Below are 14,243 nucleotides of genomic sequence, written 5' to 3' on the forward strand. Positions count from 1 at the left end.
ACTCTCTCCTTTCCTTCTCCCCTCTGTACTCTATGAACGGCATGCTTTGTTTGTATAGCGCGCAAGAAACAATACTTTCTGTATCCCAGTACATGTGACAATAGGTGAAATCAATAAAACCGAGCTTTAAAATGTTTCCTCAAATTGAAAGGGTAACAGAGTTCCCGATCCCTGGGCCGATATTCATCCTTTAACCGGCGTCACTAAAATGTAGGCAATCTGGGTCATTAGCAGGTTGCTGTTTGTGGGAGCTTGCTGTGCACAAATTGGCAGCTGCGTTTCCTGCACTGCGAGAAGTCTCACAACACCAGGTTAAAGTCCAACAGGTTTATTTGGTAGCAAAATCCACTAGCTTTCAGAGCGCTGCTCCTTCGTCAGGTGAGTGGGAATTCTGTTCACAAACAGGGCTATAAAGACACAAACTCAATTTACAAAATAATGATTGGAATGCAAATCTTTACAGGTAATCAAGTCTCAAAAGGTACAAACAAGGTGAGTGGAGAGAGGGTTAAGCACAGGTTAAAGAGATGTGTATTGTCTCCAGACAGGACAGTTAGTGAGATTTTGCAAGCCCAGGCAAGTCGTGGGGGTTACAGATAGTGTGACATGAACCCAAGATCCCGGTTGAGGCCGTCCTCGTGTGTGCGGAACTTGGCTGTCAGTTTCTGCTCAGTGACTCTGCGCTGTCGTGTGTCGTGAAGGCCGCCTTGGAGAACGCTTACCCAAAGATCAGAGGCTGAATGCCCGTGACCACTGAAGTGCTCCCCAACAGGAAGAGAACAGTCTTGCCTGGTGATTGTCAAGTGGTGTCCATTCATCCGTTGTCGTAGCGTCTGCATGGTTTCCCCAATGCCTCGGGACATCCTTTCCTGCAGCGTATCAGGTAGACAACGTTGGCCGAGTTGCAAGAGTATGTACCGTGTACCTGGTGGATGGTGTTCTCACGTGAGATGAGGGCATCCGTGTCGATGATCCGGCACGTCTTGCAGAGGTTGCTGTGGCAGGGTTGTGTGGTGTTGTGGTCACTGTTCTCCTGAAGGCTGGGTAGTTTGCTGCGGACAATGGTCTGAGGTTGTGCGGTTGTTTGAAGGCAAGAAGTGGGGGTGTGGGGATGGCCTTGGCGAGATGTTCGTCTTCATCAATGATATGTTGAAGGCTCCGGAGAAGATGCCGTAGCTTCTCCGCTCCGGGGAAGTACTGGACGACGAAGGGTACTCTGTCCACCGTGTCCCGTGTTTGTCTTCTGAGGAGGTCGGTGCGGTTTTTCGCTGTGGCGCGTCGGAACTGTCGATCGATGAGCCGAGCGCCACATCCTGTTCTTATGAGGGCATCTTTCAGCGTCTGGAGGTGTCTGTTCAGAAGAGGATCAGATGAGGAGGATCGCAACAGACACCTCCAGACGCTGAAAGATGCCCTCATAAGAACAGGATATGGCGCTCGACTCATCGATCGACAGTTCCGACGCGCCACAGCGAAAAACCGCACCGACCTCCTCAGAAGACAAACACGGGACACGATGGACAGAGTACCCTTCGTCGTCCAGTATTTCCCCGGAGCGGAGAAGCTACGGCATCTCCTCCGGAGCCTTCAACATGTCATTGATGAAGATGAACATCTTGCCAAGGCCATCCCCACACCCCCACTTCTTGCCTTCAAAACAACCGCACAACCTCAAACAGACCATTGTCCACAGCAAACTACCCAGCCTTCAGGAGAACAGTGACCACGACACCACACAACCCTGCCACAGCAACCTCTGCAAGACGTGCCGGATCATCGACACGGATGCCATCATCTCACGTGAGAACACCATCCACCAGGTACACGGTACATACTCTTGCAACTTGGCCAACGTTGTCTACCTGATACGCTGCAGGAAAGGATGTCCCGAGGCATGGTACATTGGGGAAACCATGCAGACGCTACGACAACGGATGAATGAACACCGCTCGACAATCACCAGGCAAGACTGTTCTCTTCCTGTTGGGGAGCACTTCAGCAGTCACGGGCATTCAGCCTCTGATCTTCGGGTAAGCGTTCTCCAAGGCGGCCTTCGCGACACACGACAGCGCAGAGTCGCTGAGCAGAAACTGATAGCCAAGTTCCGCACACATGAGGACGGCCTCAACCGGGATCTTGGGTTCATGTCACACTATCTGTAACCCCCACGACTTGCCTGGGCTTGCAAAATCTCACTTACTGTCCTGTCTGGAGACAATACACATCTCTTTAACCTGTGCTTAACACTCTCTCCACTCACATTGTCTGTACCTTTAAGACTTGATTACCTGTAAAGATTTGCATTCTAATCGTTATTCTGTAAATTGAGTTTGTGTCTCTGTGCCCTGTTTGTGAACAGAATTCCCACCCACCTGACGAAGCTGGTGGATTTTGCTACTAAATAAACCTGTTGGACTTTAACCTGGTGTTGTGAGACGTCTTACTGTGTTTACCCCAGTCCAACGCCGGCATCTCCACATCATTTCCTGCACTGCAACAGGGATCCAACATGAGATGGAGAAAGGCACTAGAGCAATGCAACTTCTTCTGCATCACCGTGCGCTCTCATTCGCTCACCTCCAAAGCGTCAATCTGTTCCTTCAACAGCTTTTTCTCCTCACGTTCCATCTCCCACTTCAGCTCCATGTCTGCAGTGACAGAGAGACACAGTTATACTCAGAGCAAGACACCCCCCCCCCCCCCAAACCCCCTCCCCCAGAGAGACAGCACACAAACATGACAAGCAGTATCTCTGCGTCCGCTCCCCCACATCCAAACAAGGGGTAGGGGTCGGCCACTCAAGTCCTGCTCCCCTCCCCCGCCCTCATTTAATAAAAATCACAGCTGATAGGATTGTAACCTGGCGTGACACGGTGCCACAGTTGGGCACCACAGTGGTTACCACTGCTGCCTCACAGCGTCAGGGACCCGGGTTCGATTCCCGGCTTGGGTCACTGTCTGTGTGGAGTCTGCACATTCTCCCCATGTCTGCGTGGGTTTCCTCCGGGTGCTCCGGTTTCCTCTCACAGTCTGAAAGACGTGCTGGTTAGGGTGCATTGGCCGTGCTAAATTCTCCCTCAGTGTCCCCGAACAGGCGCCGGAGTGTGGTGACTAGGGGATTTTCACAGTAACTTCATTGCGGTGTTGTGAGCCTACTTGGATCCTCAAAGTTCAGTTAACTTAACCTCAAATCTGTCTATCCCCAGATAACCTTTCAACTCCCTTGGGTGCCAAGAATCTATCCACCCCCGCCCAAAAAAAAGGTTAACGCTTCCACCAGCTTTTGAGAGAGAGAGAGAGACTCACCACACCCTCATTTCCATCTTAAGTAGGCTTACATTAACACTGCAATGAAGTTACTGTGAAAATCCCCCCAGTCGCCACACTCCGACGCCTGTTCGGGTACACGGAGGGAGAATTTAGCACGGCCAATGCACCCTAACCAGCACGTCTTTCAGACTGTGGGAGGAAACCGGAGCACCCGGGGGAAACCCACGCAGACACGGGGAGAACGTGCAGACTCCTCACAGACAGTGACCCGAGCCGGGAATCGAACCCGGGTCCCTGGCGCTGAGAGGCAGCAGTGCGAACCTCCCCTGCACCCCCTCATCTCCACATCCACCCTGTAGCTATGAGGAGATTGGGGTTATTTTTCTTGGAACAAAGCAGGCTGAGGAGTGCCTTGATGGAGTTTTGCCAAACGATGCGGGGGGAGAGCGAGGGTGGACAGGATAAAACTGTTTCCCTCGGTGGAGAATTCTAGAAGCAGGGGACACAGCATCAGGAGAAGCGGCAGGAGGTGTGGAGGGGACATGAGGAAGAACGTTTCTACGCATGGGTGGTGGGTGTCTGGAATTCACTGCCTGAGTTGGTGGAGGAGGCAGAGACCCTAAACTCTTTTAAACAGCAGCTGGATCCACACCTGGAGTGCTGGAAGCTACAGGGCTACGGGCCGGCTGCAGGAAGGTGGGGTTAGAAAGGGTGTCCTCTGGCTGGAATGGACAAGATGGGCCAAAGGACCTCCTGTGCTGCAACTTGTCTATGGTTCTAAGAAAGCCCTGAGGATGATGCCAGGGACATGCACATGGGTGCCCCTCCCCATCAGCCTCCCCAGCTGCACTGTGTGACAGAGGCACAGGGAGATGTTGCCCCTCTTTCCTGGGCAGATGCCCATCACCCCTTTGAATGAGTCCGGCCGGGGCCTTTTCCCAGGAGGAGTATGTTTTAAGAGTTAGCCACATTGCTGTGGCTCTGGAGTCACATGTAGGCCAGACCGGGTAAGGATGGCAGATTTCCTTCCCTAAAGGACATGAATGAACCAGATGGGTTTTTCTAATGATTATAGAATCCAACTGGGCCGAATGGCCTCTTTCTGCACTTCGAGTCTGCACCGACCACAATCCCACCCAGGCCCTATCCCCATATCCCTACATATTTACCCACTAACCCTTCTAACCTATGCATCCCGGGACACTAAGGGGCAATTTAACCTGGCCAATCAACCGAGCCTGCACATCTCTGGACTGTGAGAGGAAACCGGAGCACCCGGAGGAAACCCACGCAGACACGGGGAGAATGTGCAGACTCCACACAGACAGTGACCCGAGCTGGGAATCGAACCTAGGTCCCTGGAGCTGTGAAGCAGCAGTGCTAACCACTGTGCTACCGTGTCGTCCATGATGGTTCCATGGTCATCGTCACGGAAACTAGCTTTCAATCCCAGACTTCATCAATTGAATTTAAATTCCAATTCATGGGGAGGCGATGGTCTAGTGGGATTAACACCAGACTATTAATCCAGAAACTCAGCTAATGTTCTGGGGACCCGGGTTCGAATCCCGCCACGGCAGACGGTGGAATTTGAATTCAGTAAAAAATATCTGGAATTAAGAATCTACTGATGACCCATTGTCGGAAAAACCCATCTGGTTCCTTTAGGGAAGGAAATCTGCCGTCCTTACCCGGTCTGGCCTACATGTGACTCCAGAGCCACAGCAATGTGGGTGACTCTCAACTGCCCTCCAAGGGGCAACTAGGGATGGGCAATAAATGCTGGGCCCAGCCAGCGACGCCCATGTCCCAGGAATGAATAAAAAGGTGTCCAAGTGGGATTTGAACCCATGTCCCCATGAGCCTGGGCCTCCGGATCAGCAGCCCAGTAACATTATCATTGTGCACTCCTCCCAGGGGAGAGGGAGTCGCCGAAGCAGTGAGAGGTGTTCGCAAACGGCACACAACCACTTACCATTACACTCCTTCAGCCTCTGTTCCAGTTTGCTGCATTTCGACTCTGTCTGGGAGAGAGGAACAGTGACAATCAGCACAGGGGAGCTCACAGCACACTCAATCCCCCCACACAGGGGAGCTCACACGCTCCCTCCACACTGTCCCCATCAAACACTCCCAGGACAGGTACAGCACGGGGTTAGATACAGAGTGAAGCTCCCTCTACACTGTCCCCCATCAAACACTCCCAGGACAGGTACAGCACGGGGTTAGATACAGAGTAAAGCTCCCTCTACACTGTCCCCCATCAAACACTCCCAGGACAGGTACAGCACGGGGTTAGATACAGAGTTAAGCTCCCTCTACACTGTCCCCATCAAACACTCCCAGGACAGGTACAGCACGGGGTTAGATACAGAGTGAAGCTCCCTCTACACTGTCCCCATCAAACACTCCCAGGACAGGTACAGCACGGGGTTAGATACAGAGTAAAGCTCCCTCTACACTGTCCCCATCAAACACTCCCAGGACAGGTACAGCACGGGGTTAGATACAGAGTAAAGCTCCCTCTACACTGTCCCCATCAAACACTCCCAGGACAGGTACAGCACGGGGTTAGATACAGAGTGAAGCTCCCTCTACACTGTCCCCCATCAAACACTCCCAGGACAGGTACAGCACGGGGTTAGATACAGAGTAAAGCTCCCTCTACACTGTCCCCATCAAACACTCCCAGGACAGGTACAGCACGGGGTTAGATACAGAGTGAAGCTCCCTCTACACTGTCCCCATCAAACACTCCCAGGACAGGTACAGCACGGGGTTAGATACAGAGTGAAGCTCCCTCTACACTGTCCCCATCAAACACTCCCAGGACAGGTACAGCACGGGGTTAGATACAGAGTAAAGCTCCCTCTACACTGTCCCCCATCAAACACTCCCAGGACAGGGACAGCACGGGGTTAGATACAGAGTAAAGCTCCCTCTACACTGTCCCCATCAAACACTCCCAGAACAGGTACAGCACGGGGTTAGATACAGAGTAAAGCTCCCTCTACACTGTCCCCATCAAACACCCCCAGGACAGGTACAGCACGGGGTTAGATACAGAGTGAAGCTCCCTCTACGCTATCAGTGATAATCTCCTACCTGTTCCAGTTTCTCCAGTAAGGTTTTGGTCGGTTCCTGCGCCTCTTTCTCACTCCCTTCCTGTTGTTGATCAGTGTCGGGTATCAGTCCATCTGTGATATCGACATCCTGCACATTGGCATCATCCAGCTGCCTCTGCCGGAGGGCACTGAGCTCCTTCTCATAGCGTTGCTGCAGAGCTGAGAGGAGGCAAGTGTCAGGCTCAGAACACTTAAACACAACCAATCGCACCTCACCAAGGCGGGGCGGCACGGTGACACGGTGGGTCAGCGCTGCTGCCTCACAGCGCCAGGGACCCGGGTTCGATTCCCGGGGGCACGGTGGCACAGGGGTTAGCGCTGCTGCCTCACAGCGCCAGGGACCCGGGTTCCATTCCCGGCTTGGGTCACTGTCTGTGTGGAGTCTGCACATTCTCCCCGTGTCTGCGTGGGTTTCCTCCGGGTGCTCTGGTTTCCTCCCACAGTCTGAAAGACGTGCTGGTTAGGGTGCATTGGCCGTGCTAAATTCTCCCTCAGTGTTACCCGAACAGGCGCCGGAGTGTGGCGACGAGGGGATTTCCACAGTAACTTCATTGCAGCATTAATGTATGCTACTTGTGACACTAATAAATAAACTTTTAAAAAGTGTCAAACACTCCCAGCACTGGGTTAGATACAGAGTAAAGCTCCCTCTACACTGTCCCCATCAAACACTCCCAGGACAGGTACAGCACGGGGTTAGATACAGAGTAAAGCTCCCTCTACACTGTCCCCATCAAACACTCCCAGGACAGGTACAGCACGGGGTTAGATACAGAGTAAAGCTCCCTCTACACTGTCCCCATCAAACACTCCCAGGACAGGTACAGCACGGGGTTAGATACAGAGTAAAGCTCCCTCTACACTGTCCCCATCAAACACTCCCAGGACAGGTACAGCACGGGGTTAGATACAGAGTAAAGCTCCCTCTACACTGTCCCCCATCAAACACTCCCAGGACAGGTACAGCACGGGGTTAGATACAGAGTAAAGCTCCCTCTACACTGTCCCCCCGTCAAACACTCCCAGGCCCAGGGTGAGATATGGAATAACACCCTGGAGCAAGGTGGGAGATATTTGACAATCCATTTGGAGACGGTGAGGGGTATTTTACCGTCCCGCCCACCATGGGAATCCTCGCGGACGGGGCGGACCATGTGAAGGTCCGCTGACCTTGGGTGGGATTTTCCGGTTTTGGGGGCGAGGGCAGCCGGAAGGTCCCGCCGGGTGTGTTTGCGGAGTTACCTGCCATGTTTCTCTGCAGTGCTGTGTTCTCAGCCTGTAACCGCAGCAGTTCCCCGTCGACCGGACTGGACTGTGACGCGGTGTCAGACACGGGAGCCCCATCTTTAATCTGTTTGTTCTCCGCCTCCAGCTCCTCGATCTGTGTGCAGAGCTAGCGTGGGGTAAGAGACAGGGTCAGGTACAAGCCAGGACTCGTTTCAACTCAGCCAGGGAAAAGAGGGGCAGAGGGATCAGCTTTCACCACCTGACACTTCCTGGGTGTATCACAGCTTGGTCTGGGGCTCCCGCTCTGCCCAAGACCGCAAGGAACTACAAATTGTTGTGAATGTAGCCCAATTCATCACTCAAACCAGCCTCCCATCCATTGACTCTGTCTACACTTCCCGCTGCTTCGGGGAAAAGCAGCAGCATAATTAAGGATCCCACGCCCCAGGACATTCTCTCTTCCACCTTCTTCCGTCGGGAAAAAGATACAAAAGTCTGAGGTCACGCACCGACCGACTCAAGAACAGCTTCTTCCCTGCTGCTGTCAGACTTTTGAATGGACCGACCTCGCATTGAGTTGATCTTTCTCTACACCCTAGCTATGACTGTAACACTACATTCTTCACCCTCACCTTTCCTTCTCCCCTATGTACTCTATGAATGGTATGCTTTGTCTGTACAGGCATAAGAAACAATACTTTTCACTGTATCCCAATACATGTGACAGTAATAAATCAAATCAACCCCCCCCCGTGACAAAGTCACCACTAAGCGCCACAGACAACCCCAGAGTCCGTTCACACCACACACACACAACAGGAGTGCTGGACACCTCAGCACCGTGGACAGCTCCCCCTGCCAGAGCCCCTGCCCATTCATACTGCACCCAATGCTGGATACCTCAGCACCGTGGACAGCTCCCCGGGGATGTCCAGGATAGAGTGAGCCCATGGGGCAGGTTCACACTGTATTGGGAAGACTCTTTCCTGGGTACCGGTCTCCGGTCCCCATTTCCAGTTGATCCAATGTTGGCCCAGGTTAGTTCAAGGAGGGTCTCAACCCACAGCAAGCGATACAGTCAATGTATACTACCCCTGGTAGGGCAGATCAGGTCGACAGAATGCCGTAATTCAATTTTGTGTCTTTAAACTTTAAAAATCAGACAGCAGCTATCACCAAGAGTTAATGAAAAGCCCTCTGCTGGACTGCTTTGATTGACAGGCCATCCGCTGCAGCAGAGGAGCTCCGGTTATGGCTCGTCCGGGGGTGGGGAGGAAGCGAGGTAGCCGCTTACCCTGGAGAGTTCCTGCATGAGGGTGGTGTTCTGGAGACGAAAGTCATCCTCTTGGCTGTGCAGCTTTCCCTGAAGCATCTCATTCTCGTTGAGAAGGGCGTCCACTTCCTAGAATCAACAGCATAAAGCAAACATAAAACACACACAGCCACCACCTTCACCTCGAGCACGGACCCACCGACAGGCAGAGACACCGACGCCCGAGAGCCCTCCAAACACGGCGTGAAACTCACCCGATTCCTCAAAGTCTGTTCACCGTCCCTAATAAATGCTTCACTGGCCAGGCCCAGCATTTACCCCCCCCCCCCCATCCCTAATTATCCCTTTGAGAAGGTGATGAGTGAGCCACCTTCTCGAACCCGTGTGGTGTAGGTACACTCACAGTGCTGTTAGGGAGGGAGATCCAGGATAGGGTAGGCAATGGCCTAGTGGTATTAGTAAAGTCTATTTATTAGTGTTGCAAGTAGACTTGCATTAACACTGCAATGAAGTTACTGTGAAAATCCCCGAGTCGCCACACTCGGGTACACCGAGGGAGAATTTAGCACGGCCAGTGCACTTCACCAGCACGTCTTTCAGACTGTGGGAGGAAACCGGAGCACCCGGAGGAAACCCACGCAGACACGGAGAGAACGTGCAGATTCCACACAGACAGTGACCTAAGCCAGGATTATACCCAGGAATGATGAGTGATCAAGCAATGCTAACCACTATGCCGCCCCATTATAGCTAGACTATTAATCCAGAAACTCAGCGAATGTTCCGGGGACCCGGGTTCGAATCCCGCCACGGCAGATGGTGGAATTTAAATTCAATAAAAAAAAATATCTGGAATTAAGAATCTACTGATGACCCGTTGTTGATTGTCGGAAAAACCCATCTGGTTCCTTTAGGGAAGGAAATCTGCCGTCCTTACCCGGTCTGGCCTACATGTGACTCCAGAGCCACAGCAATGTGGTTGATGCTCAACTGCCCTCTGGGGAGCCGAGTGAGACACTCCGTTCAGGGACAGTTGAGGATGGACAATGAATGGTCAGCCAGTGACGACCAGGACGCACAAGTCAATTAAAAAAAAATTTTGACCCCAGCCACAGTGAAGGAACGGCCGATATATTTCCCAGTCGGGATGGTGAGTGTCTTGGAGGGGAAACCTCCAGGTGGGGGTGTTCCCAGGTATCTGCTGCCCTTGTCCTTCTCGATGGTAGAGGTGGTGGGTTTGGAAGGTGCTGCCTAAGGAGCCTTGGTGAGTGGCTGCGGTGCATCTTGTCGATGGTACACACGGCTGTCACTGTGCGTCGGTGGTGGAGGAAGCAATTCTTTTTGAATTTTATCTATTATTGTCATAAGGAGGCTTACATTAACACTGAGGGAGTATTTAGCATGGCCAATGCACCTCCCAGCAGACTGTGGGAGGAAACCCTCGCAGACATGGGGAGAAGGTGCAGACTCCACGCAGACAGTGACCCAAGCCGGGAATCGAACCCGGGCCCCTGGCGCTGTGAGGCAGCTGTGCTAACCACTGTGCCGCACATTATTTTTTGATTTGATTTATTATTGTCACATGTACGGTGAAAAGTATTGTTTCTTGCGCACTATACAGACAATTCATAGAGAAGGAAAGGAGAGGGTGCAGAATGTAGTGTTACAGTCAGAGCTAGGGTGTAGAGAAAGATCAACTTAATGCGAGGTCGGTTCATTCAAAAGTCTGACGGCAGCAGCAGGGAAGAAGCTGTTCTTGAGTCGGTTGGCGCGTGACCTCAAACTTTTGTATCTTTTTCCCTGACGGAGTACACGGAGGGAGAATTTAGCACGGCCAATGCATCGAACCAACAAGTCTTTCAGACTGTGGGAGGAAACTGGAGCACCCGGAGAAACCCTAGAACGAGGAGCGAGAGGAGGTCACCGGGCCCTTCGAGCCTGCTCCCCCATTCGATAAGACCACGGCTGATCCGAATGGAACCTCAATGTCACCTTCCTATCGACCTCTCGATAATCTCGCACCCCCCTCATTAATCAATAATCTATCCACCTCCCATTTAAAATATATATCCCGAGAATCTGCTTCCGCTGCCTTTTGAGAAGAGTTCCAGATACTCAGCTCTCTCGGAAAACTATTTAAAGTGGGAGTAGATCAAGCGAGTCGAAACACGAATACCTGATTGCGGATCAGCTCATGTACAGAGCGAGCCGAGATGCAGCTACACAGCCAGAATACATATGCAACACAGGCCCGCGCGCAGACACAGGCCCGCGCGCAGACACAGGCCCGCGCGCAGACACAGGCCCGCGCGCAGACACAGGCCCGCGCGGGAAGGTGCACAAACAAACAGGAATGAAGGCAGGCAGGGGATTGGAGCTGAAAACGCAAGGCAAGAAACTACAGAGTCATGAATGTAGTCCAATCCATCACTCAAACCAGCCTCCCATCCATTGACTCTGTCTACACTTCCCGCTGCCTCAGGAAAAGCAGCAGCATAATCAAGGACCCCACTCACCCCGGACATTCTCTCTTCCACCTTCTTCCATCGGGAAAAAGATACAAAAGTCTGAGGTCACGGACCAACCGACTCAAGAACAGCTTCTTCCCTGCTGCTGCCATCAAATGTTTGACTGGACCTACCTCACATTAAGCTGATCTTTCTCTACCATCCTAGCTATGACAGTAACACTACATTCTGCACCCTCTCCTTTCCTTCCCCCCATGCACTCTATGAACGGTATGCTTTGTCTGTATGGCGCACAAGGAACAATACTTTTCACTGTATCCCAATACATGTGACAATAATGAGTCAAGATTGGTGGCATAGTGGACAGTGAAGAAAGTTATCTCCAATTGCAACGGGATCTTGATCAATTGGGCCAGAATGAGCGAGTCCCACATTCTCCCCCACTCTCCCCGTGGGACCGAGTCCCACATTCTCCCCCATTCCCCGTGGGGGACGAATGGCAGATGGAGTTTAATTTAGATAAATGCGAGGTGATGCAGATTGAACCAGGGCAGGACTTACTCAGTTAACGGTAGGGTGTTGGGGAGAGTTACAGAACAAAGAGATCGAGAGGTACATGTTCATAGCTCCTTGAAAGTGGAGTCACAGGTGGACAGAGTGGTGAAGAAGGCATTCAACATGCTTGGTTTCATTGGTCAGAACATTGAATACAGGAGTTGGGACGTCTTGTTGAAGTTGTACAAGACATGGGTAAGGCCACACTTGGAATACTGTGTGCAATTCTGGTCACCCTATTATAGAAAGGATATTAAACTGGAAAGAGTGCAGAAAAGATTTACTACGATGCTACCAGGACTTGCTGGTTTGAGTTATAAGAAGGGGCTAGCTAGACTGGGACTTTTTTCCCTGGAGCGTAGGAGGCTGAGGGGTGATCTTATAGAGGTCTATAAAATAATGAGGGGCACAGATCAGCTAGATAATCAATATCTTTTTCCAACGGTAGGGGAGTCTAAAACTAGAGGGCACAGGTTTAAGGTGAGAGGGGAGAGATACAGAAGGGTCCAGAGGAGCAATTTTTTCACATAGAGGGTGGTGAGTGTCTGGAACAAGCTGCCAGAGGTAGTAGTAGAGGGGGGTACAATTTTGTCTTAAAAAGCGTTTAGACGGTTACATGGGTACGATGGGTATAGAGGGATATGGGCCAAATGCGGGAAATTCGGACGAGCTTATGGGTTAAAAAAAAAGGGCAGCATGGACAAGTTGGGCCGAAGGGCCTGTTTCCATGCTGTAAACCTCTATGACTCTATAACTATGACTAAATCAGACGATGATCGTAGAGGGTAAAGAGGAGGAGGAAACTTGGCGAATCGTTACCTGGGCCTTCTTGCTTTTGGTTACAGCCTAAAATAAAAAAGGAAAAACAAAATATATAATTTTGTTTGACAGATTCCCAACCCAACAGGCCATTCAGCCCATCCGGCCTGCTCCACCATTCAGTTCAGACGTGACTGATCATCTACACGGACGCTATCGTCCAGCACCATATCTCTGGGTGTCATTGGTCCATCGCACCCCCACCCCGCCCCAGTGTGTTTGTCCACCCAACCCCCCCCCCCCCCCCCCCCCCCCCCCCCCCGCCTCCGTCACTGCACCTCAGGGTGGTCACAAGCAATAACTGACCACAATCCAAAAGCAACTGACCATGTGGGAGCTGCAAATCTGCCGCATGGACAAGAAGCTGTAACAGTGACAGGTGAAAGGTCATCGCGCTGAACCATCGGTTCCATTTTCCCCTCTCCGCAGAGAGGCTGCTGAGTACCTCCAGCAGGTGAGAGATTCTCCCCCACTCCCCCCGTGGGAGCGAGTCCCACATTCTCCCCCACTCCCCCCGTGGGAGCGAGTCCCACATTCTCCCCCACTCCCCCCGTGGGAGCGCGTCCCACATTCTCCCCCACTCCCCCCCCGTGGGAGCGAGTCCCACATTCTCCCCCACTCCCCCCCGTGGGAGCGGTCCCACATTCTCCCCCCGTGAGAGCGAGTCCCACATTCTCCCTCCGTGAGAGCGAGTCCCACATTCTCCCCCACTCCCCCCGTGGGAGCGAGTCCCACATTCTCCCCTCATTCTCTGGGTAAAAGGTGCATCTCCTGAATACCCCCCAGATTAGATTGATCAATGCCGGTCTTATACCGACAACCTCCTGATTCTGGTCGTCTCCTCGCTACATAATTGGAAACAATTCTCCATCGACACTGATGAAACCCACAATAGGTGGGTCCCTACCTTCTGCGCCTTTGCCAAGTCCTTTTCCACATTGCTAGACTTCTGCCGCAGAGAATTCACTTCTGTAAAGTTAGGAAAGAGGCAGGTCAACATCGGCACCGAGCTGGCTGAGTCCCACATCCAATTCAGGTACGCACCCTCCCAACAACCTCACCAATACTGAGCAAACCTCCCTCTGCACCGCCCCCATCAAACACTCCCAGGCAGGTACAGCACGGGGTTAGATACAGAGTAAAGCTCCCTCTACACTGTCCCCATCAAACACTCCCAGGACAGGTACAGCACGGGGTTAGATACAGAGTAAAGCTCCCTCTACACTGTCCCCATCAAACACTCCCAGGACAGGTACAGCACAGGGTTAGATACAGAGTAAAGCTCCCTCTACACTGTCCCCATCAAACACTCCCAGGACAGGGACAGCACGGGGTTAGATACAGAGTAAAGCTCCCTCTACACTGTCCCCATCAAACACTCCCAGGACAGGTACAGCACAGGGTTAGATACAAAGTAAAGCTCCCTCTACACTGTCCCCCATCAAACACTCCCAGGACAGGTACAGCACGGGGTTAGATACAGAGTAAAGCTCCCTCTACACTGTC

The 14,243-nt window shown here is 52.2% G+C and overlaps 1 protein-coding gene across 1 annotated transcript in view; it reads right to left on the reverse strand.

The window, feature by feature from the left end:
• gripap1 (GRIP1 associated protein 1) overlaps positions 1–14,243 on the reverse strand; it is a 45,302-nt gene that overhangs the window by 26,364 nt on the left and 4,695 nt on the right. Inside the window, exons 4-10 of the mRNA XM_078205793.1 lie at positions 13,645–13,706; positions 12,738–12,764; positions 8,917–9,024; positions 7,638–7,788; positions 6,376–6,554; positions 5,246–5,294; positions 2,578–2,648 (exon numbers count right to left, since the gene is read on the reverse strand). Coding sequence (XP_078061919.1) covers positions 2,578–2,648; positions 5,246–5,294; positions 6,376–6,554; positions 7,638–7,788; positions 8,917–9,024; positions 12,738–12,764; positions 13,645–13,706 — 647 coding nt within the window. The remainder of the gene's footprint in view (positions 1–2,577; positions 2,649–5,245; positions 5,295–6,375; positions 6,555–7,637; positions 7,789–8,916; positions 9,025–12,737; positions 12,765–13,644; positions 13,707–14,243) is intronic.

Source organism: Mustelus asterias, unplaced genomic scaffold (assembly GCF_964213995.1).
Source record: "Mustelus asterias unplaced genomic scaffold, sMusAst1.hap1.1 HAP1_SCAFFOLD_987, whole genome shotgun sequence".
NCBI classification, from domain to species: Eukaryota; Metazoa; Chordata; class Chondrichthyes; order Carcharhiniformes; family Triakidae; genus Mustelus; species Mustelus asterias.